General features: G+C 42.9%; 2 protein-coding genes across 4 annotated transcripts in view; one reads left to right on the top strand and one right to left on the bottom strand.

The window, feature by feature from the left end:
* pank4 (pantothenate kinase 4 (inactive)) overlaps positions 1 to 6383 on the top strand; it is a 77977-nt gene extending 71594 nt beyond the window's left edge. For all 3 annotated transcript variants that reach the window (XM_068017176.1, XM_068017177.1, XM_068017175.1), the window contains one exon: positions 194 to 6383. In XM_068017176.1, coding sequence (XP_067873277.1) covers positions 194 to 407 — 214 coding nt within the window. In that variant the 3' untranslated portion in view covers positions 408 to 6383. The remainder of the gene's footprint in view (positions 1 to 193) is intronic.
* Positions 6384 to 7198: 815 nt separating this feature from the next.
* Positions 7199 to 24776, bottom strand: LOC137352091 (glutamate receptor U1-like). The gene is made up of 10 exons (XM_068017178.1): positions 24667 to 24776; positions 21624 to 21655; positions 18509 to 18571; positions 16806 to 16988; positions 15190 to 15416; positions 14251 to 14348; positions 12682 to 12899; positions 10362 to 10587; positions 9817 to 10061; positions 7199 to 7570 (listed from the first exon to the last, which is right to left on the bottom strand). Exons 1-10 carry the CDS (start codon positions 24731 to 24733, stop codon positions 7487 to 7489), a joined length of 1443 nt encoding a protein of 480 aa, XP_067873279.1. The 5' UTR covers positions 24734 to 24776; the 3' UTR covers positions 7199 to 7486.
* Positions 24777 to 25144: the final 368 nt, after the last annotated feature.

The following is a 25144-nucleotide window of genomic DNA, read 5'->3' as shown; positions in this document are numbered from 1 at the left end:
GGAGAGTCTGGATATTGTAGGGACGAGCTTCATTGGGCTGACTGCTCCTTTTCCTATATTTGAGTACTCATCGATTGATAGCAGTAGGCTAAGCTGAGTGACAACACTGAACTCTCCCGCTCCCCCGCACCCCTCAAAGGTTCGCCTTGGAGTAGAGGCTAATGACAGACTTTAATGTCCCTTTCTCCCACAGTCGGCTGGACAAAGGATTGGCGACGGTGGTCTGGGAGAGGAAGACAGACCTGGTGATAATCGAAGGCATGGGTCGAGCTATTCACACAAACTATTACGCTGCATTGCGTTGCGAAAGCCTCAAGCTTGCCGTCATCAAGAATGCCTGGTTGGCAGAGCGGCTTGGCGGGAGAATCTTCAGTGTGGTTTTTAAGTATGAGATGGCACCAAAGTGAAAGTGTGGACTGCCTTGCTGAGGAAGGACTTGACATTTGCACTGGCACTGAGATGTCTCCTGTGGAATGTAATTGTATTTTTTTTTTCTGTGACTATATAATTGCAGTTTGAAAAAAAATGTCAATATGGATCAGCAAAGCTTTTGTGTCAGAAGCAATAATATATATTATATATGTACAGCAGCCATATTCTTGTTTTTAAAAAAGTGTTTATTGTATAGACACGCAGTATTTGTGGAAACGAACCTTGTTTTGCTTTTGGTCACTCAAGACAATCAGGTAAAATGTTATCCCTTTCGCAAACTGTTCCCTTGAAGAGATCCAGTTAAAGGATAGTACAGTTTGCAGATGCTATTGTTGCCATTAGGGTCCTCATCATGTGTAATGGTGCATTGGTGATATTTTCATACTGTATCCACTTGGAACTGTGAATAATAGTCAGCAGCGCAATCACAAATGTGTTTCAAACCTTGAATCATATTTGAAAAGAACAACTGAAGTTATGTAACACTGGGGTACAGTACTGGTGGGTACAAATCTTGTCACTAGCACTAGGAGTATAGTACTGGTGTATATAGGTCTGTTGCTGTAGCACTGGGGTGCGGTACTGGAGTCCACGTCTGTCACTAACACTAGAGGTCTTGTAACAGTGGTTACAGGGTCTGTCATATAACACTACAACCAGTGAAGTACAGTTGAAGTGTAGTCACTGTTGTAATATAGGAAACTCATCAGCCAATTTGCACATAGCAAACTCTCACTAACAGCAATGAGATAGATAGTTTGTTTTCGTGATGTTGAGGGATAAATATTGACTATGATACCGGGAGAGCTTCCCTCAGCTGCTTCAAAGTAGCACTAGGATTTTTTACATCCACCTGAGTGAACGGACGGGGCTTTGGTTTAATGTCTCATCTGAAAGTGCAGCACTCCCTCAGTACTGCACTAGTGTGTTGGCCTTGATTTTTGTGCTCAAGTCTTTGGAGTTGGACTTGAACCCACTACCTTCCGACTCAGAGGCAAGAGTCCTACCCACTGTTCTATGGCTGACACCTGTACCAGAAACGTACCCAGAACACTGCAGGTAAAGTCTGTTTGTGATTTGAAATGGCTAACATAAATCTCTAAGCAGTAAATCAAAAATTCTTGAACTAAAACTTGTTTTGAACTGCAGTGGGTGTCAGGCTTGGCTGACACCTTTTTACAGAATGACCATCTACTTGGAGATATCAGTATCGTATGAATTTTTCTCGCTTTAAGGTGTGAGTGATGTGCTATTATAAGAGGCTTGTCTGGTTGCAATTATTACATTAAATTGCTGTCCCTTATTATGTTTCAAAGTAAACAATGCTCAGCACAGGAATTGTGCAGTCTTGGGCACCTCATTGTAGGAAGGATATAAAATCAATGGGAAAAGTATTCAGTAGAATGTGCCCTGGGCCAAGAGCTATATTTGTAACGTCACTTTAGATGGTGTTTTTCAGTCGAGCTGTGAAGGTTTGAAAGAGTCCTGATTGAGCTTGTTATTATGAGGGGTTATGGTCAGGTAAATAGTTGTGGTTTGTTTCCATTGGTAGGTGATATAATATTGGGGCGGGGGGGTGTGGTTTGCAAATTTAACATAATCTGAGTTGAGGGGGCCCATCAACATTTACTGGCTAGGCTGGCTTGCAAATTGTGGCCACTTATAACCAGCTCCTGAAGGATGGTCAGTACCTGTGGATCCGTACCCCTGTATGAGTTTGCATGGTCAGGAAAGGTGGGGAACATTAAAAAAAAAAGTGAAGGGTGTAACTTGCTATTTTTCTGAGCTGCTGTGACCAAAATTGGCTTCTTCTCCCTCCTCCAGCCCATTGAAGACTTGAGATCCCTGCGTACTGATTGGCTATTGATAATGTTTGTCACTACATCTGACTTTTGCCCTCAATCTTGGTGTATACACTTCTGAAGGATGTTCAACCTGCTTTTTTCCTGCCTCTATAGCTTTAAAAACTGCTAATTTAGGTGTAGCTTGGGAGCAGACATTTTGTGTAGTATTACTTGCCCCAAGCCCACTGTAGCTGATATTGTTCATGGTTAGTTGTTGCATGGCTCACTGTGGTAGTGTTTCTATCTTTGTGATGGGAGTGTCCATGCCTACTCATTGAAAGATCAATCCAATTAGTCCCATTCGCCTGCATTTTCCCTATAGCCCATCAATTTTTTCAAGTTTGTCCAATTCCCTTTTGTTAGTTACTACAGAATTTGCTTCCAACACCCTTTTAGCCAGTGCCTGAAGAGTGCCAGTTGCAATGGGCTTGGGGAGGATCTGGTGGAAGGAATTGAAACCACCTTTCTTTACTTTACTGCTGTTTGCGTGATTGTAAAGCAGCAGAGTGTTAGAAAATGTGCAAGCTCGTACTGCTTTCTGGCAGTAGTTACTTGAATGATCACTGGAGCGATTCTTAAGGGATTATGGAGTAGGTTTTCAGCATCAATTCTCATGCCATCTTTCCAGAAAGCTCAAACTTGCTGCCTTACAGTGCCACATGCACTAATAGCACCTCAACAAGTGACCATTGCTCATGAATGTGCCTAGACAGCACCTCTCACCAGGCTTTTTGACCATGGGAAGTACTACAGACGAGCTTGGTCCTCTTCTCTTCTACGTGTGCATGCGTGCACTTTTGTAACTGGAGTTACCAGGCAGCAGTCGTGAATGGGAATCCTGGCTGGTTTTCCCCCATCAGTAACCCTGGGAGAGCTTTGACCAATTGTTTGACCTGTTATTTCCATCCTGGCTGAGATCAGCTTACTGGACGTTGATCAAACCTTGGCTGTTCCTGGTGTCTCTGGCTAAATGTTGCAACAGGCATAATCAGACCACTGAAGGAGTTTTGTTTTTAGGTTAAGGGGAAAAATTATTTTAATGGCATTTTAATCATGCCTTTTTAATTTAGAGCCAGCATCTTGACTTGCTAAGATAGTCACATGATATTCTTCTTGGCAGCATAAAGTGACACCACAAGCCCTGGCCAGAATGGAGATGTTTGGTTATTCCCCCCCTTCAGTCAGACCTGGAGATGCCATTGCTGAGTGGCTGGGATTGATTTTACACACATAATTTAGAATGTAATTATCCTCCATTCACCACCTTGCTGGAGAAACAACCCTGCTGTACTCGGGGGACTTGTTTGCTTTAGTTTTGGTAATGAGTTCGGAAACTGTGAATTCCAGCCACAAGTCCCTGACCCATCTTCAACTCGTTGGCTGACACAGTGGTGCCAATATGCACTCCTTTTCTTTTTCTAAGCCCCAAACAATGATCCCTCTAAATTTTCTTTGCACATGCATGTTGTCTTAAAGGGGACAGCTTGTGAGCAGTCTGCACATTACCTTCACGATTGCTGTATGGCCACGCACGCAGCTTGGAGGGAGCATTAGCCCCAATTAATTATTGCTTTGATCTTTTTGTTGAGCGAGGCAGTTGTTTTCAGGAAGTGGTGTGAGTTTCTCAGTGATTTACCAGATTGTAAATGGTGCATGGTCAGCACTCCTTCAAATTAAATGGTGACGGTAGGACAGGTTCAAGCTGTTGAAAGGTAACTAGAATGACCATCAGGAAGTTTTTCACACTAAAAATTGCTGGCAGGTTGCGTAATAGAGACACCAATCATTTCAGAAGCTGTTGGATGGAGAGTTGAGGAGAAGGAACCTTACTGCATGGATGAATTTGGATGGGCTGAAGGGCCCTTCTCATTGTATTGAAGGTCGAAATAGAGGAATCTTTTTGACTTAAAAAAAAAATCAACTTTAATTTTATGCAAGGACATGCCAAAGTGCTTTAAAAGAAATGTACTAAACAGCTGCCAATTTTCACACTGCAGTTGTGCAAAAAATGACTGAATAAATGAATAATTGGTGGTGGTTGAGGAAGGACTATTGAGTGGGACACCGGGAGAACTTACTTCTCTTAGAATAGTGCCTCAGGGTTTTTGACTTGACAAGCAGTTAGGGCCTTGGTTAATGCTTTAGCTTGAAAAGCAGTACCTCTGGCAATGTAGCACTTCCTCAGTATTGCACAGTCCAAGTTGATGAGGGGACTCAAACCCATGACCTGAGTAGCGGATTTAAGAGCTACCCACTGAGCAAAGCAGGCACTTGTATATTTGAGATGCTTCATTAAATAACTTATTTGTAGTCGTCTATACAATCTTGATTTGTGTTTGATTAGTTAGTTAAAAGTCCCAGCCTAGCCATATGGCTCTAATATAAATTTCACTTTATGGTTGAGTGGTGTGGATTTGTTATACACCATTTAATTATAAAGCTAGTTTTTAAAAAATATAATCAGTATCATGTGGCTCAATAGGTTGGGAGTTGGAACAAGCTCGACTGAGCTACATCACCTAATTCATTTTCATAATAAGATACTACAGAAGTAGCAGTCTCCTATGCCCTTTCCCCATGTTGAAAATATCCTTTAGTTGCAGAATGAAGTTTTCAGAAAAAATTGAGGTGAGCAGAGCATTTTGTAAAGGAATTATTTCTCATGGTGGGGTGGAGGGACTTTTAAACTTGCAGCATTAATTGAAAATTGAACTGGGTTACCAGCCTCTCCAGATTCCAGCTCATAGCAGCCTGCAACCCTTCGTTGTTGCTGATCAGGCAGCCCTCTCTGGGTGAGCCTGTGGTCCTCATGCGTACATAGTCCTTTTGGGATGGTTAAAAATGAATGAAACCAACTGAATGTGTGGACGATTATGGGGTAAAGCATTGGGAAGCAGTGGGAGTGTACCATATATTGCAGTGCTGTGCTTCTGCCCATGAGGGAGGAGAATAATCTGGCACTGTAGAGACAATAGTGAAATATGAAGCAATATTGCACCACTATCCCTTCCTGATTCATTGCTGCTTATTGTGGTCAGCTTATAAGTTGAATTATGTGTTTTAATTAAACCATTTAAGTTGATAAATTCATTCATGTAAAGTTAGGGTTGGTTTTGTACTGTAGACCCATCTAAGAACTGGATTGAAACTCATTTCACATTACACCATTTCATCCCATCAGTCCAGGCTGGATTGAGCCATGCTTCTAGAGATCAGAAGTCAGTGACTAACCCTGTGCACCAGCTTATGTAAGGAATTTACAATGTTACCTGTGTTCACTTTAGGAACCTTTAGCCCTGTTCCTCGCAGTCCAACTGTATTGGCTTAGTAACATACTTCCTTGCTTCCCATTTCTACAGTGCGATATTATGCTCTTCCTTCCCTAAAATGGTTTTCCCTTCCTTCCCAAAATAGTTTCCCCTCTAAGGTAACAAACAACAATTTGCATTTATATAGTGCCTTTAAGTAATAAAATGCCCCAAGTTGTTTCATATGAGCAAAATCAGGCAAAAGTTGAGATATTGGAACAGGTGACCGAAAATATGGCAAAGGCATAGGTTTTATGGAGCATTTTGACAGGTGGAGAGGCTTGCAGGGAATTCTAGGGCCCAGCCAGGTGAAAAATAAATTGCTAATAGCTTCTGCAGTATGGATTCTGTCAGTGTTGGGTGAGTACAAGCAACAAAACCGTCATCTAGTCTGGGGATAAGTGGCATTTGTTGTGTGATGGGGGAAAGTGTGATTATGCAGACCAACTTACTGAGAGACTGGCAGCCATGTTCTAACCAACATTCAGAGTTGGGTCCAACAGTCTGGACACCTGAGCCAAGACTTGATGCTGTTTGTGTACTGTTAAAATAGAAATAATAGGACTGATTCTAAACCCAGAACAATTTTGTGGGACTTGTGCTGGGCTTGCTCCTTTTCTTTCTGTGCTCCTTTAGAATGGGCACAGTGGAATCTTCACAGGCAAATGGAACTCTTTTCGGAGCAGACCTTGTGTATGCTTTTCCAATGTTTACAACATGTTTTAATGCTGTATTATTTGAAAGATTTCGTTTCCACTTCTCCCATTTTTAAACTTTTTTTTAGGAAAATAAATGAAGGTTTTTAAACTCCTTTATGGTAAGTTTGTTTTTACGGTGATTCAAATACAGCATTTCATGGTTGGGGTGATACAAGATGTCAGAATTCTTGCACAGGCGATCAGCAGGCACCAGATCATGTCTGCAGACCTTGACACACCTACCTGCAGTAACCAAGGACAAATGCTTTCATTTCCTTTGTCAGCACAAAACCAGTTGTAGAACTTGAAAGGATATCTACAACTAATTTGCAACTTAGGGCAGTGCTGCCAGTAGTTGGCAAGATTTCCAGTGCCTTCAACTGTTGTTCCTGTGGCTCATTTCTGGACAGCATTCCTGGTGGCTGATTAATTTCTTTAGCTGCATAACTAATTGCAGTGAGCTGTGATTCACCTGAGTCACAGAACTCGGTTACAGAACATAGGGGTGAATTTACTTGCTAACCTGATGGAGTGGATCGCCCATCTGTTGTAGATCCTGTCTGATTTTCATTCCATTGATTTCAGTTTTAAAATCAAAGCATTGCACTATCTCCAGCTGTAACTCATTCGTAATTGTGGAACTCCTCACTCCCCTTGGTCTTGCTTTTTTCCTACGATCTACAGGCTTTTTAATCCAAACCTGGCATCAATCACTACTTGCTGATTGATCTATAATAGTCTTTTCAACCTTGGTTGTGCCTTGCATGATATGGCTCAATACCTTGGTTTCTCAATTTTAAAGAAGTGTCCTACAGTAAGGTGGGACATATCAATGAAGCTGTCGAGGCTGGAGGGTAGCTAAAGGTTCCAATTTCAGGACTGCATTTGAATTAATTGGTTTGAAAACACTTCCTACTTGACGTGTATCCTTGCAGTTTATTTCCACATCATCTTGACTCCCATTTCCAAAGTCCTGAGATATTTACCTTCCCATGCAATTCAACCATTTAATTTCCAGTTTTTAGTTACATGAAATAACAAATAGTAATTCAAGGTCAGGCATTTAGATATGTACTGTAATTTTCTAGGTTAGCATTAACATATATATTGTTAAATTCAACTTTCCGTATAACTTGCGTCAGAAGAGTTGAAGTGGGATGGTCGGGATCATCTGATTGAAGAAGGATCCTTCATTGTATAGTCCTCAGGCCTTGGTCTTTTTATTGGCCTCACCTCTCCCTTTAAATCGAAGATTAAGTTCTTCAGTGAAGACATTGCAGCAGGATTTCTGTAAATGAACAAAGAATGAAAGAGAAAAACAAAACAAGACATGAAAACATTTACTAAGATTGAGTCAATTCTGATGACACCCTTTCCAATTTTGGCACCCATACTCTTTAAGCTCCCAAGTCAGGGGTACAGCATTGACTTTAGCTCTAACCCAGGAGGCCCAAACTATTTACTGCACTAGTCTGAAAGATTTCTACTGCTTACGCCAGTCATTTGAGGAGGCGTGTATTTGAGATGTGACTCCAGTCTGAGATTAAATCCAGAACTTCCACCTGTTCACTGACCCTAGCCTGCCACCATGCTGACTTTTGACCCTGTTTTAGGGATGGAATTTCCCCCACCCCCTTTTGGCCCTTGGGGTTTTGAATGGCCTTTCAGAATGATGGTCTGGGAAGACCCTGGCCTCTAGACGTCGGTGCTGGTTTGGGAAAGGACCGAGCTCGATCAGGCCAGCCCCTGGGTAAGTTGCTAAGCCCCTTCTTCCCAAAGCAGGGCAGGGGGCGAAAGTCATTGTGAGCCTTCAATATTCAAAGTGAAACTGCAAGGCCGAGGTCACAGGCTTGGCGAAATCATTCACTAAAGTGTGAAAAAAGTAAGGAAATTTTGAGCTAGGATCCGGGTTAATGTTGCCCTGACATAATTTCACACACAAGCATTACCACCAGAAGTCAGAGGAGACTTTCATTAAATAAACTGGGGTCCAAATTCCAACACTAGAAATGAAATGGTAAGTATCCCACCTCTACATATCGGACCCTTCCATCAAAATAATCTCTTGTTTGATGCCAGGTTTCTCCACAATCCTTACAAACATATCATGACATCCTATTTTCTTGAGGCTAGTGGGGTCTTGAGCAAAGCTCGACAGGGCATAGGTCCATGGGAGTCAGGCTGCTCAATTCTCTAATGTTTCCTAGGTAGTTTAAAGCATGCTATTGAGGAATGTATTCATATTCTACCATATTTTCTCAATTTTTTTTCCAACTCCTAAAGCCATAGGTTCTTTGCATGGGGTACAGTCATTTCTGGTGCCGAGCCAACTTCCCCGTACTTTGTGTGTGAGCTCAGACTGTTGAGTGTCGGGTAATGGAAGGAGCATCACAGCTGAGCTCAATCCTGTCCTTGTCTCGTTACGCACATGCACAACTTCCAGCAGGAATCAGTAGATTGGCATTTGGAGTGAGAACCCTGGCTGTGCTCCCCACCCACCCCTTCCCCAGCTGAGGGACACCGAGTCCAATCATAGTAACTGCATTGTGACCCTCACTAAGAACAGCTACAACCCAGAGTTGAATCTGGTCCTTCCTGCTCTATCTGACCAGCTATTTATTAGATAAAATGGGAGTGGCCATGAAGAGGAAGGAACAAAGAGACCAGTTGTACAACATCTAGATAGGTTTGGGGATTGGGCCAAAAAGTGGGAAACAGAGAAATTATTTAGAGTAATGCAAAGTCAGGAAAGTGAGGAAGGGAAACACAGTGGGGGTGTAAAGTAAATGGGAAAAACTTGCAGGAAACAACACAGGAGAGGAATCCATGAGATTTTAGCAGAAAAAGTAGCAATGCAATGTGATGTGGAGGAAAAGGCAAGATCTTAGGATATGTAGTTCGAAGGATAGAACACGAGTCCTAGACAGTGACAGCTTGTATAATGTGTGGTCCACTACACGTTTGAGTAATGTTTAGTTCTCAACTCTACTGTAGGAGAGACTATCCCAGGGTTGGAGGAAGTACAAAGAAAAGAAGTTGATAAAGGGATTGGGCACCTGAGTAATGAGGATTTTCTTTTAGCATGTAGAGATGTTTTTGTATTGTGCGTGTGTGTTAGGGTTTGTGTGTGTCTGGGAGAGTGATGGTGTGCAAGTGTGGGTGAGAGAGTGCCAGTGTGAGGGTGGCTATGTGTGTGTACAACAGAACATGTGCTCGTTAGAATGTGTGTGAGAGTGGGAATGTGTAAGAGTGTGCAAGACTGAGAGCATGTGTATGACAAAGGTGTGTGTGTGTGTAGTGGAGAGGGATAGAAAAATGGTACATGTGATTAACTTTTCCCTGTTTTGCACTGGGAAAGTGCATAGCCTCAGCTGCCTCCTGGCAGCTGGCTCTGGAATATGGGGCTGGGTCACCATGGGACAAGATATTGGAGTTTTGTCGCCTTATCCCCTTTTCTGCATGGTGTAGGGAAATTGGGAAGAGAGGGAGAAAGCAACTTTGGGGGTTGGGGGAAGGAATTAGTAGAATACATACATCTTGATCAGCCTTTTTTCTTGATTTGACAGCCAATTCAATGCAGGCGATGACCAAGGCCAATGACAATCCAATTGCTAGAAAGAGGAAGGTGCCTCCAATCTGGTTGAGTTTCAGTGGACTCCATTCTGCTGCATCTTCATCGCTACACGAAGATTTCCACCATTTAACCTTCAACTGCTGGAGGTTTCCAGACTCCTCAAGCTCCAAAATGGCAAGAGTTAAATTGTCTCTGAGTGGATCACCTTGGGCCAAAACAAAACAAAGAATGATACATTCCTGAAACAAAATTGATAGTTAAACTGTGGACGTGTGAGTATGCAGAACATGAGATTGGGGTTGCGAGGGTGAACATGGAATATTGAGTAGGCAAGGACCTGTATACAGCATCACTTATAATCCCAGCACATCTCAATGCACATCACAGCCAACAAAAGTATTTTTTATGAGCTGCAATTGTAAAGACTCCCAAGAAATACCCAAAAGGGGATCTGTCCATCTATCTTAAATAAACCATTTGGTTTAGCAGGAAGGTGGCAACTCACCCAGGCGAGTGGCAATTCCATATCCCCTTACAGCTGCAAAGTCTGAGACCCTCATCAAATTGCAGTGCTCTGCAATAGCCAGGTCTATCATCGAGGATTCGCCAATTAAAGCGTAGTTGTAACTGAGCACTCGTTGCACCCCTTCCTCCATTGTATGAACCAAGACAGAATCACTCTGACTGTTCATTGTTTCATAGATTTTAGAGTAGGTTGGAATTTTTGAGTTCTGTCAGAATATCAAAGAGAGAAGCATTCATATTAATAAAGGAGACATTCATTAATAGAAGGATAATTAGAAATAGGATAAATGTCAAATGCTCAGCATTTACCTCTACCTCTACACCCACCTTTTGTTTCTATATTTGTCCTATTATCAGCTCCTTTTGTCTTGTACCATCATTCCTTTTATCTTTTAATCACTCCCTGCTCTTCACCCTGCTGCAGGCCTTCCTACTTTTTCTTTCTTTCCCCCTCCCACTCCCGTTTTTTTCCACTGGCTTTGCACTTGCTTCTGAACTGGGGAAGGGGGTCAAAGTGACATCGTTGGTGTAGGGGTTGATGGGAAGGGTGTTAGATTTAAATTTATGCACTTTGACGGGAGGGGGGTAGGTCAGGTGGACAAGGTAAGTGTTTTGGGGAGAGGGCAAGTAATTAGTTTAGTTTAGAGATACAGCACTGAAACAGGCCCTTTGGCCCACCGAGTCTGTGCCGACCATCAACCACCCATTTTATACTAATCCTACACTAATCCCATATTCCTACCACATCCCCACCTGTCCCTATATTTCCCTACCACCTACCTATACTAGTGGCAATTTCTAATGGCCAATTTACCTACCAACCTGCAAGTCTTTGGCATGTCGGAGGAAACCGGAGCACCCGGAGAAAACCCACGCAGACACAGGGAGAACTTGCAAACTCCACACAGGCAGTACCCAGAATTGAACCTGGGTCGCTGGAACTGTGAGGCTGCGGTGCTAACCACTGTGCCACTGTGCCGCCGTGCCGCCCTGAGTGGTGGGAGAGGGGCAAAATTAATGTATTTAATTTTTTTATTAACTGTACCTATAAATCTTTAAACTTAACGGAAGGGCTCAAAGCTGTTTAAAAATGGTGTCAGCACCTGTGCACAGGCAGCTGATGCCACTGCTGGGGACGGACAGGTTGCCCCCTCCATGTTATCAGGGGGGTGGGCGGGGGCCGCCCCGGCCATTCAAATGAGCTGGCACACGGAAGATTGCGGTGACTGCGACATGCAGCCATGTGTGCAAGCCACCGATTTCTCACCTGCCGCCAACCTCGGCGATGGACACAAGATTCAGCCCAAGGTTTGGGTGACCTGACTCCTCTTCACTTGGCTGCGAAGATGCATTTCACTGTTGCGTTAATAGGCTGTAATGATGGGTAATTAGGTTAGACTTTATTAGTTGACAGTTAAGCTGACTTTACTCCTGGTCAGCAAAGCATTCTTCATTGATGGTTACTAAGCTGCTCTTCACTGATTAGTTATCAGGGATTATGCTAATCATTGTTATTAGGCTTCAAGGGTCCTTGTTTTTTTCATACTCTGTGTGGGCATCACTGGCAAGGTTGGCATTTATTGCCCATCCCTCGTTACCCTGAGAAGGTGGTAGCTGGGCCGCCTTCTCAAACCTCAGAGTGGCTTGCTCAGCCACTTAGAGTCAGAAAGAGTCGACCAGATTGGTGTGGGACTGGAGTCACATACAAGAATGGCAGGTTTCTTTCCCTAAAGTCCATCAGTGAACCAGCTGACTTTTTATGAGAATCTGACTATTTCTTGGTTACTTTTACTGACACCAACTTTTTATTTCCAGATTTTTTAGAAATAGAGTTCATATTCTCAAATTACCAAGGTGGGATTTGAACTCACTTAGTAATGATTATTAGTCTAGGCACCTGGATTACTAGATTACTAGTCCCATATCATAACTATTACTCTACCATACCCATAAGTATTGGTTGGTAACTAAATTGTCTTCCTCTCCAAACGATTCCACATCGTTGCTCCTCACTGTTAAAAAGTTTCCTCAAAGCCTAACTTTCCAACCATGCTTTGGGTCACTAGTTTGAACTCCTCAGTGCTCATGCCTCTTCAGTGAAGTGCCCTGAGATGTGTCAGGTGCTACACAAGTATGGTTTGTAATCAGGAAATCTGTCCAATTGAGTATGAGACACCTATTACTGATGAAGAATAGGATCTCCTCGGTCAGTATCCATTGTATTCTTACTGTACTCTCCTGAATCCTGCTAAGAGTTGGGTTGTGAAAATACAATGCTGGTGCTGGACAGAAACACATACCTTGAAGAATGCGAATGTGGAACCACCGTACACTGTGCCGTAGTCAATTTCACTTTGTTTTGCAAGGTCATCAAAGGATTTGATGGCTGGTCTCTGGGCCTCCGAGTTCATTGAGGCTGCAAAACTGGTCATGTACACTACCAGGAAAACGATGACGAACAGCCACCAGACTGTCCCAATGATGCGTGTGGACAGAGCTCTGGGATGTGGCTCCACACCTATTGGAATACAACAAGGGTACAGTTTTCACAGAATTTGCAGTGCAGAAACAGGCCATTCAGCCCAACTCGTCTTTGCTGGCATTTATGCCCCACATGAGCTTTCTTCCACCCTATTTCAGTTAACCCAATCAGAGTATCCTTCCTTTCTCTCTCTTGCTTATCTAGCTTCCCCTTAGAAGCATCTACACTATTCACCTTAGCTACTACGTGCTAGCAGGTTCCACATCCTAACCACTCAATGGGTAAAGAATTTTCTCCTGAATTCCTTGTTGGATTTATTAGTGACTATCTTATATTTATATTCCCTAGTTGTGGACTCCCCACAAGCGGAAATATCTTCTCTACGCCTACCTTATCAAATCACTTCATAATTTATAACATCCCTATTAGATCACCCCTCATCCTTTTTTCAGGGGAAAAGACCCCAGCCAATTTAGTCTTTTCTGATAGTTATAACCTCTCAGTTCTGGATCATCCGTGTAAATCTTTTTTACACTTTCTCCAGTGCCTTGTTATCCTTCATGTAATATGGAGACCAGAACTGTGTACAGTGCTCCAACCTCCAACATTCTGTCCTTCTCTCCTGAAAACATTGTCTGGAGTTAAGTCGGATAGGTAGTACTGAGGAAGTGCTGCATTGTCAGTTGGTCAGTACTGAGGGAGTGCTGCACTGTCAGTTGGTCAGTACTGAGGGAGTTCTGCACTGTCAGGGATCAGTACTGAGGGAGTGCTGCACTGTCAGTTGGTCAGTACTGAGGCAGTGCTGCACTGTCAGTTGGTCAGTACTGAGGGAATGCTTCATAGTCAGGAGGCAGTACTGAGGGAATACTGCACAGTCAGGAGGCAGTACTGAGGGAGTGCTGGAGTAGGAGACCACTGTTACAGATGAAGAACAAGCTCTTAGGTTGGTACCTACAGTACTCTTACTGACTCTTTGCTCCTGAATCCAGGAAGCAATAATAATAATGATAAAAATAAGGCCTACGTTCTAGTACAGAGAGGTGGGATTAGGCTGTGTGGCTCTTCATTGACCAGCATGGATGTGATTGGCTGAATGGCCTCCTTCTATGTCATAAATTTTTCTATGATTTCTATTAGAGCTGAATCCAGTGAAACTCCAGAGTCTTGAAGCAGAGAAATTGAGGGGATTTTGTGGGATGTCAGACAGTCTTATGTCACTTGCCTTTGTGATCAGACGCAAAGGTGAGTTGGAAGGTTAGCACTGACTGGCCTTTTACCCCTTGACAAAAATCAAATCGTGGAAAATATGACCATCTATGGGACAAAACCACTCGTTAAAGCTCACTGGCAGCTAGCTGTTGATCGTCAGTTCTCAGAGACCCTTTACCTTGTAGAGTGAGAGCTCCGACTCCAAACCAGAAGCTGTCAAGCAGAGAGAAACGGCTATTTTCAACCTCAGGCTCACTCCATTCATTGGGGCTCAGTCTGCAAAATAATAGTCACATCAAACACTGCATATTGTCGAATAATAACATATAGCACTTCTCTGCACCAATAATATTTTAACCTCCTCCTCTTTTTGTAACTATTAACTTTTAATGTGCAATATTTACTTTCCTGTATCTAACCTGTGTTGTACCTGTAAAAGTTACAAACAGTTGCTGTGCCAACTACATTCCAGCCAGTGGCACAGTTGAGCTGCTGAAAGCTGCTATTCTCAGTAGCACCAGCAGAGGGATGAGTGGTCATGCAGTCCTGTGGCACTGTTTGCCATTGTGGTAATGCTCCCTCTATTCTGCCTGCAATACTGCATCTTAAGCCCAACCTGTTCTGAACACCCCACACTGTGTTACCTGGCTTTGAGCCCGTGTCCTAAAGGTAATGCAGCAGTGTCTACTTTGTCAACCATTGCCTCACATCTCTCCCTCATCCCTCCCAACACACCTGAACAGCCTCTTTCTGTGCCATAAATCTTTCGACGTTTCTATATTTCTACCTTCCTCTGGGTGATCTCAACATGATGGACGATTTTTAGGAATAATGTTTGATGTCGCATCGTTCTATGCCAGCTAGGAAAAGTAAGCTGAGTTTGGATGAGGAGATAAACTGGAAAATATCAAGTCGAGGAGTGCGAAAAGATTTCTTCCCTATCTTCCTTTCACACTTTCTTCATTTTCCTCCTTTCTCTTTTCTTTCCTTCTCTCTTTCCCTCCCTCATTTCCTTCTTTTCTTTTTTCTCTCGTTTTCAACAGGAATCAGATCTTACTGGTGCTGCATTCCACTGCACTTTGGTCAGAACTAAACCCGATAAGCATTTAAAGAATACCTTGCTGCAAGGAACAGGCAGAAGCAAGTCAACATATAGGCGGTGAAAAGGCCGAGCCAGGTTTCAGTGGAGAATGGACTCAGGAATTGGAAAAGGCCGGCGCCCTGGGAGTTGGAGTCCTTACGCATCAGGATGCTGATCCCCACTGACATGAACGGGCGGGTGAAGCTAAACTCATTTCTGCGCTCCCAAGTGATGGTCAGCGGAGCAATGGCCACATCTGCCTCCTGCCAAGAGTTGACCAGAGGAGGTGAAAGTTACTTTATTGTTTCTGACTTTTTCCTTCTCTCTGACAGCAACAGACATGCACTTAAACAAAACCTTTAAACATCGGGGGGAAAGGAAGTCCCCTTACCATTCTAACCATGAACGGAGGGAGGTCCCGAAGGTGTCCAAGTCATCCATTCCTTATGTGTTGCCCTAGACAGTGAGTGTTAGGGGCAATTTACAATGGAGCACTTTGCAATCCAGCAGGCTTCACCAAGCAATGACCAGGAGCAGGCCCACTGCCTGATTTCCCCCTTCATAAAGCTAGGGGCACTGTGGATAATTAGAGGAGCTGTGTGCAAGTTAGGCAACACCTTTTGGTAACTAAAGGCCTTATTGCCTCACCCAAAGCAAGCGTGGGGAGCGTAGGCCACCAGTTCTGTGACTTTGGGGAACTCCCCCTGCACTTTCATCGTTCATTATTTTTGGTGCTTTGTGCTGCCCCCAAAAAGAGTGGCATAAAATTTTGTAGCTTTATCTCCCTCTTTAACTGTTTTTACCATTTTCAGTGTATATGCTATTTCATTGAGTCTGCACTGATCCATGGCAAGTTTACTGTGCATCCTTCACAGTCTGAGGGACATGTCTACTTTACTAGTGCTGCTTAGCTGAAAGGAATTTCGCTGCCACACCCTCTTATCTCACTGGGGCTGCTGTGTGGCAGGAGTCAAGACCAGATATGATGCTTCTATCCTGAAATCATGAATCTGGCACCTCAGCACAGATTGAAAACTTGGCAACCTGTTGCAGGAGGGATGATGTGAGCATCATGGCAACTTTTGCCATTCTGCCATTGACCTCTGGAGCTCCAATCAGCACAATCCATTGGTGTCAGCCCACGGATAGGGAAAGGCAACTTACTTGTCCACGTAACGGGGTACACTAGTGTACTGATTACGTTCCTCGACTAGTAATCCAGAACCTTGGGCTCATAATCTATTGGGAGGCCAGTTCAAAACTCACTAGGGCAGTTTCTGAATTTGAATTCAGTTTTTAAAAATCTGAAAATAAAAAGCTGGGATATATAAAAGTGACGATGAAGCTGTTAGATTATCGCAAGAACCTAACTGGTTCACCAATGGCCTTTAGGGAAGGAAACCTTCCGTCCTTACCCAGTCTGGCCTGTATGTGACTCCAGTCCCACTCCAACATGGTTGACTCTCAACTGCTCTCTGAGGTGGCTTTGCAAGCCACCCAGTTGCATCAAAACTGCTGTAAAAAATATGACCTTCACCACATGTACTGAGGAAGTTGAAGAAGGCACCACCTCAGGGCAATGAGGAATGGCCTGTGAATGTCCCCCATGCCAGTAATGCCCACAACCAAAAATGAAACTTAAACAAACTTACTTCTGACATCAATTCCCCAAGCATTCCATTCCATCTGCCATTTTCTAATTTCCTTCCATAGAGACCGTCCTTCACGAGCTTGATTTCATAGCGGAATTTGAACTTTTCTGCGAATAATTGAAGCAGGTCGATGCAGAATCCTTCTAAGCCTCCTGTCGGCTTGGCCATTATAAAAGGCTTTTGCTTTTGAATGAAACATCAAGAGAACTCCATTAGCGTGTAACTGAACCAATCCTATCAATGAAATATGCGATATAAATGCAAGTCTTTGCTTCTTGCCAGCATGAATAGCATCTAATCATGACTATTATTGGACAGAGTGTTTGAACCTTTCTATTAGTCTAATGTGACTTCATCCAAGTTTGGCTGGTTAACCAGTTGCGGTGTTCATGGCTTTGTAAATGTTAACCTCACCGCACAAGTCAATGTTAAATATACTTTGGAAGTTAATCTTATCAAGATTTGTTTGCATGGAAGAATATATTTTCTAAACTGGAATTTTTCAGACACTGAAGACTAATTTGAAGAGACCTGGAAACATTCTGCAAGAACATGCTGGAGGGAGAGGTGGGAGCTTGGCTTAAAAGAGCGAGACTTGCATTTCTATAGCACCATTCACAACCTCAGAATGTTGCAAAGTGCTTCACAGCCAATTAAATACTTTTGGAGTGCTGTATGGAAATGCGGCATTCAATTTTCACACAGCAAGCTCCCACAAACAGCAATATGATAATCAGATCATCTGCTTTAGTGATGTTGGTTGAGGGATAAATATTGACCAGGACTATTATTGGATTTGGGATCTTTAACATCCATTGGGAGGCCTCCGGTTTAACATCTCATCCAAAAGATGGCACCTCCAACAGTGCAGCACCCCCTCAGTACTGCACTTGGTGCGTCAGCCTAGATTATGAGCTCACAGTCTTAAGGTAAAGAGCAAAATCCAATGACAGCCCTGAGTACTTTGCAGTAATAAATAAACTGAGTTCCAAAATTGTGATACAGTGCTCTGGTACTAGACCTGTACAGATGATAGCAGTTTTCAGCAGAGTTGGTAACACTGATGTGAAGGCCTAGAATTCCTGTTATTCAAAAAATCCAAATGGGATAGGATGGAGCAGCGCATTTGTGCACCTGCAAGGAGACCAATCTATGAATCCATCTCAGAACTGATGGGATGTAAGATTTGTTTCTTTGTTAGCCTCTTGAAGTACCTTTGGGTCTGTCTCACTCAGGTTTCTAGTGTGTCAGGTTCCTGTCATTGGAAAATCCTGTCATTTAACATGAAGCTTACTCAGCAAGTGTATTTCCATTCCCCTAAACCAGCCTTCCCTCTAGGCTGTCCAAGCAAGATGGCCAGTGAAGTGACAGTTTGGTGCTGTGGGTCCATGGCCACTAGGAGCTGGTCATTTCACACAGAGCAGATCATCCTCCATCAATCATGGGCTGCATTTGAGCCCAGAAACCCAGAGGTGTAAGGGTACTGTCTAACCTGTCTCATTGCTCAGTCCATGATGCGGACTATGGCTTTGCTCTTCTAAAGCAGAATTGTTAGGGAAGAAGCTGATGTATTAATTTGGTGGGAAACGTTCCTGTTTATAATGTTCAGCGCTCCCTGGAAATTCATTTGCAAGGGCAGTGATTGCTGTGGTTTATGTGTCTATGCTGCGTGTGTAGCAATATGCAGTTAAAGAGAATGTTACCATAATGGTGGTGACTATCAGCGCCTTCTCCGAAAGTTGCCTCTTTTCTCTGTCCTGCATGGGCTGAAAGATAAGAAAAGAAGAATTTGTTTGCCACAGGCTCCTGGTTAGCAGGTGGGATCATTCCCTTCCATTGACGAACCTGTGAAGGTTGCTAATTCCTCTGGGGTGGGTAGGGGGAAAGGAGGATTTAGCAACAGGGGGAGGATTTAAATTTGATGACTTAGGGGCTCAATCATCGTGTTTGCCTACCTCTCCTGGTTGATTGAAAACATGAGTAACTGTCCAGCTCCCTGTGCTAACATTGCAAACGAGTTGAAGAATTCAGTCTCTCTGGTTTTCTCTCCCAATGAGATTGTGATCAAGTTTGGATTATCCTCCTTGGTTTATTTGAGATGAGGAACTTGCCTTGTAGGCAAAGTGCATGGAAAAATCCCAGTAATCATTCCACAGCATGATGCAAACTAAGTCACTGGTGGTGCAGTGTTTAGCAAATTATTGTATTTTATAGTTTTATGCACTAATGTTCAAAAAGTTATTTGAATATTTAAATTGCACACATGAATATTACATTTTACATGGCATGAACTGCCTGACTGGGTGGTGGAAGCAGATTGAATAGTAACTTTCAAAGGGAATTGGATAAATAGTTGAAGGGGAGAAAATTACACAGCAATGTGGAAACAGCAGAGGAATGAGACTAATTGGATAGCTCGACCAAAGAGCCAGCATAGGCAAGATGGGCCGAATTGCCTTTTTCTGTGCTGTAAGGTTCTATGATTCTATTTTGTATCTAAATACCCACTTGAGATAATATTTAATTACACTAAGTTGATATTTAAATGAGCTATTTATAGATTCATACAATTTTACAGCATTGTAAGAGGCCTTTCGGTCCATCGTACCGGCATTTGCCCCTGAAAGTGCTCTCCACTGAGTCCCAATTCTCTTCCATTTCTCCATATCTTTTTATAATTTTCTATTTCAAATATTTCTTCACTTCCCTTTTAAAAGCTTTCATGGATTTTGATTCTGGTTGGGTGTTCCATGTCCTAACAACTCCTTTGAGTAAAAAACATTCCTGCTAACCTCTCCTTTTGTTCTTTCAATGGTGATCGTAACTGCATTCCCTCTTGTTACCCAGTTGCTAGCCACTGAAAAATAGTTTTCCTGACTTACCTTGTCAAAACATCCATCAGATCTCCTCTTTACTTTCTCTGCTCTCAATGAAAAGAGCTTCAGTTTGTCTAGTCTCACCTCATGGCTAAAGCCTCAATGCTGGGATTGTTTGGGTGATTCAGTTCTGTGCCTCTACATGACCTTGACTCTTCCTTCAAGTAAGGAGCCCAAAACTGAACATGATATTCTAACTGTGGCCCAACTAATGACTTGTGTAGGTTTAGCATTGCCTTAGTCGTTGTACTCTTTATGCTGGCATCGGGTGCTGTTCATCCATCACATGCCTGTGATCACTGACCTACATTGGCAGCCAGGCCAGGAATGTCTTGATTTTAAAGTTCTTCACCTTGTTTTCGAATCCCTCCATGACCTCGGCCCTCCCTATCTCTGTAACCTCCTCCAGCCTTATAACCCTCCAAGATCTCTGACTTCTTCAGTTTTAGCCTCTTGTGCACCCCCTGATTTTAATCTCTCCACTATTCAACTGCTGAGGTCCTAAGCTCTGAAATTCCCTCCCTCAACTTCTCTGCCCCTCTCTCCTGCTTTGAGATGCTTCTCTTTGACCAAGCTATTTTCGCCTCCTAATATCTTATTATGTGGCTCGCTGTCAAATTTTGTTTGACTACACGCTTGTGAAGTGCCTTGGGATGTTTTACTATTTCAAAGGGGCTGTATAAATACAAATTGTTTTATTTTTTTTAAATTTTTATATTTCCAAAATATACTTTATTCATAAAAATCTGGAAAAAAATGCATTACCAAACAGTTTCAAACAGCACCAAGTCAAAAAATACAAAGTGCCAGGGAGATCAGTTTCCTTCAATACAATCATGAGTTGCCTCACAACCCTTCCATTTCATTTGTCATGCCATATACATTTTTACATTTTACAGCAAATGATAATTTTCCCAATACAGTTCGAGGGGTTTCCCATGGATCCAGCCCCTCAGTTCAGCTTGGTGGGGGGACCTTACACAGTAGTCTTTCCCCATTGAGCCTTTGCTGCGGCTGGCCCAAGCTTGAGTGCGTCCCTCAGCATGTAGTCCTGGACCTTGGAATGTGCCAGTCTGCAACATTCGGTCGTGGACAACTCTTTGCGCTGGAAGACCAGCAAGTTTCGGGCAGACCAAAGGGCGTCTTTCACCGAATTGATAGTCCTCCAGCAACAGTTGATGTTTATCTCGGTGTGTGTCCCTGGGAACAACCCATAGAGCACAGACTCCTGTGTTACAGAGCTGCTTGGGATGAACCTCGACAAAAACCACTGCATCCCTTTCCACACCTGCTTTGTAAAGGCACATTCCAGAAGGAGGTGGGCAACCGCAAGTTGTTTTATATGCTTTTTTTCACAGATTTTTAACTTTATTCTGCCTCCCACCAAGTCTGTGTGTAAACCCTGAAGCCTTGCAGCTCTTCTCCTTTTACAGTTCGGCTATTCAGGTATATATGTTAATGTCCTCTCCTCTGTTTATCCAACCTCATCTTGCATTTCTCCAGGTTTTCTCCAATCTACTAATCTGACCGTGTACTCCTGAGATCACTTACTGTCTTCCCCTCAGTTAACTACATTTTCTTTTTATATGTCACCTAGAATTCTTGGTATTGTGCCAAATTCAAGTCATTTATAGATAGTTATGTACATGGCGAATATATATTTATAGGGATAGTCTTTATATATGTAGAGAATATGTGCATATAGACAGTTTATTTATAAATAGGGAATAAAAATGCATACATAGGCTGTATTTATACTGGAAATATTTCTATATGTGGGATTATTTATGTATATAGAGAATATTTATATATAATTGGGAATATGTAATTTAGGGAATATATTGGGAATAATTGTATATATTGGAAATATTTATAATCTGTTGGGAATATAAAGACACCACATCGTCACAGGCCATTGTGAGTGTGTAAAAGACATGCTAACCTCCGGTGGGATGTCATGATTCTCCACAGCATCTGTGAACAGAAAAGGGACCCAATCTTAGGCTGGCATCAAAGCAACAAAAATGTACAAAACTTTATTTAAAATTGAAAGTTGAAGAACTTATTTTTAATAGACGTAAAACATGCAAAGCAATCTTTTTTCCTCCTAGGCTGGAGAGCGGGGTGAGCTAGAGTTCTATGGATGCACACTGCTCTCTGGTAACTTGACCAAATGGCCAGTCTTCATTAAGACAGTCAATGCCAGCAAGCTGTTCGACCATGGGGGCATCGCAGTCAAGCTTAATCTCGCCTTCACCAGCCATCTGTGCATGGTCATGTGAGGGGGTGGGGGACTGTGCGAAGGTTAGGTTTGGGGCCCCCACATTTCATTCGATGACACTAGTAAAACAACAGAATCAAGCAATATCCTGTTCTCATTTAACTATTCAACAGGAGGTATTGGGTAGCAAGTAGCAGCTGATTTTTCCAACCCCCCCACACATACCCCCCCATTCCGAACTCAAGAGGGACTGAACTCAATTGTAGAGCCCTGTCGCTCTGCTGAACTGAAATCAGTGCAGGTTGGGAATCAAATTTGGAACTGATGACTTGTATGGCTTAGGGATTGATACTGTTCTGATAGAAAGACAAGAGAATGCCTGTTCCATGCTAACAAAATCACAGCACTGGGTGGCTTAGAATTACAAAGCACAAATGGAGTCCATTTGGCCCATCATGCCTGTACTGACTCCTTGAAAGAGCTATTCCAGTTAGTCCCAAGTAGCTTATTTCTCCTTTTCAAATATTTATCCAATACCCTTTTGAAAGTTACTATTGAATCTGCTTCCACCGCCCTTTCAGGCAGCACATTCCTAATCAGAACAACTCACTTGTGTAAAAACAATTCTCTTTGTCTCCGCCTCTGGTTCATTTGCCAATTATCTTAAATCTATGTCCCAAGTTACATGCAAAGATGTCGCACAGGAACAGATCCACTTGCCTGGAACAGTCATGATGCTCCATGCACCATGATCCTGACACCCCCGACCCACTCAGAGCCATGTAATCCCCAGCACTGGGTGTTTCTAGGGCTCAGATGGCACATCAGATTGCGGCTAGCACTGCAGGTTAACACTGTTCAGTTTTAATTTTCACCCCAGCCTCTCGCCACTGGAAACAGTTTCTCCTTATTTACTCCATCAAACCCCATTTCATGATTTTGAACAGATCGATTTTGAAACGTAACTTCCTAGAATACTCCAATTAGGAAGAGAAAAGAAGAGGCATCCCTCTATTTTGCATTAATCGAGGCATTTTACCCGCATTCCCTCAGCCTTTACCTCCTGCGTCATGACCCCTGACCTCTCTATGGCTTCGACTGCAATAGAAGATGAACAAGATGCTATCAGCTGTACGCCCTGTAACTCTGTGGGAGGTTGGAAGACTTGTCCTAAATGCTCTCTTGTGCGTTTTGTGTTTTATTCAAGAATTCCCCAGTGGCAATCTTCACACACTCTCCCTCTCCCTCTCTTGCTCTGTCCCTCTCCCACTTCTGAATCCTTGACAATAAAACTGATAAAACAACTCAGACGGAACAAGAGAGGCCTTTCACTCCATTCCAGAAAGGAAGTTTACAATTGAATGAAGAGCAGAAAGGAAGCCAGCACGCTGGGACTCTGAATCATTATTAATCATTCCAAAAAAAAAAGACTTGTTTTTAAAAAGAATCCCAGCTTTCAATTGCTTCAGATAATGAGTCCAGGATCTCACTGAGACCATCTTTATTTTCACTAATTTCACTCAAGGAGACAGACTGAAGGATAAAGAGCTCCCGGGGAGCAGGGGGGAATGGGGAGGATTGGGTGGGGAGGGGGTTGCATCCGGTTTCAGATCAGATAGATAATGAAAGTGTGCCCAGTGACATATGCCCATGCTCAGGAAGATGAGCATGGATAGCTCTCAATGGAACGAATTGCAAGTGCAAGATCAAAGAGAATAAAACAGCCCTGCCTCGTACATTATAACAATTTTTCCAACTTTTCTTCGCCCCCCTATCCTGAAGGAGCTAACTCCTCCAAAGGGAATATCAGTTTTTGGGTTAATGGGCACCTGCTGTGACCTCAGCCAGGGGTGTGGTTACCCTTCATGTGGGAAGCCTATTCCACTTGAGAGGCATCACAGCTGAACTTATCCGACAGCCAGTTTGCACACAATGTCCAGCAGGGGTCACTCTAAAGCTCAAACATGGGCATTATTATCCCAGTCCTCCCTTATCCCAGTGACATTGAGCACAATTGCAGCCACCTTAAAGAAAAGAAAGAACTTGCATTTCTATAGCGTCTTTCATGACCTCAAGAAATCCTGAAGTGCTTTACAACCAGTGAAATATTTTTGAAATGACGTTACTGCTATAATATGGGAACTGTGGCAGCTAATATGCACACAGCAAGCTCCCACAAACAGCAAGGTGATAATGACCAGATAATTGGTCTTTAGTGATGTTTGTTGGGGGATAAATATTGGTCAGGGAGTCTCTGAGTCAGAAAGTTGTGTGTTCGAGTCCCACTCCAGAATATTAAGCACAGAATTCAAGCTAATGCTTACAGTGCAATACTGAGGGAGTGCTGCACTGTCAGAGGTGCTGTCTTTCAGCTGAGAGAAGCTCAATTGAGACTCCATCTGCCTTCTCGGGTAGATGTTTAAAAACCTCATGGCTCTATTTTGAAGAAGAGCAGTGGAGTTCTCCTTACTGTCCCGACCAATATTTATTCCTCAACTAGCATCACTAAAAAACCAAACATCTTGTTAAATATCTGATTGCTGCTAGTGTGATCTTTCTGTGCACAGATTGCCTGTCGTGTTTCCTACATGACAACAGTGACTATGCTTCAAAAGTACTTTATTGGCTTTAAAACTTTGGGACATCCTGAGATTATGAAAGTCGCTATAGAAGTTCTACTATTTCAAAAACGTAAACCTTACTAAACTAAATTTAACTATTTTGATTTCAATACTCTGCAAAATACAAGATTCAACTTTCATACCTGTCCTAGTGATGGCAAAGGCCAGCAGTACAGTGATAGAGAGCAATAACTTCACACCGTTCCTCATAGTGATCAATCTGAAATGAAGCAAATACAACAAACAGTAAGAGAAGCACTGACCCCGGGCAGGGGACGGCTCTGTGCTGGGTGAGAGGCAGAACAAAGCCCCTCCCCTTTGCTTTCAGACTGACATAAGGAATTGGCATAATTCTGACAAACACTATACCTACTGCCAGTCACCACCCTCCAAAGCATCCAATCCATTTCCAATTAGCAGAAAGGAATATGAACCTTCAAGCAAGAAAATAAGGTTTGATTCTGAAATCTTTACACAGTTTGGCCTGTGTAATCATGTCACTTGGGAAAGCCACTTCTGAAAATGGCATAGACTGTTCTGGGTTGAATTGCAAGTTACAGATTCACTGCCAGAAGAACAGTGGGGGCTGGTGCAATGGTGTTGTTATGTTGCTAGATCAGG

This window comes from Heterodontus francisci, chromosome 37, assembly GCF_036365525.1.
Source record: "Heterodontus francisci isolate sHetFra1 chromosome 37, sHetFra1.hap1, whole genome shotgun sequence".
In the NCBI taxonomy this organism is placed as follows: Eukaryota; Metazoa; Chordata; class Chondrichthyes; order Heterodontiformes; family Heterodontidae; genus Heterodontus; species Heterodontus francisci.
Note: the sequence above shows the minus strand (reverse complement) of the source record. Positions and strands in the feature narration are given on the sequence as shown.

Excerpts from the sequence above, each read along its gene's own strand:
- LOC137352091 (XM_068017178.1), bottom strand. The coding sequence starts at position 24,733 with ATGAGGAACGGTGTGAAGTTATTGCTCTCTATCACTGTACTGCTGGCC. Across the intron at positions 18,572-21,623 it reads ATCATGACATCCCACCGGAG|CCCATGCAGGACAGAGAAAA; the intron begins GTTAGCATGTCT and ends CTTATCTTTCAG. Across the intron at positions 15,417-16,805 it reads TTGGGGAATTGATGTCAGAA|GAGGCAGATGTGGCCATTGC; the intron begins GTAAGTTTGTTT and ends AACTCTTGGCAG.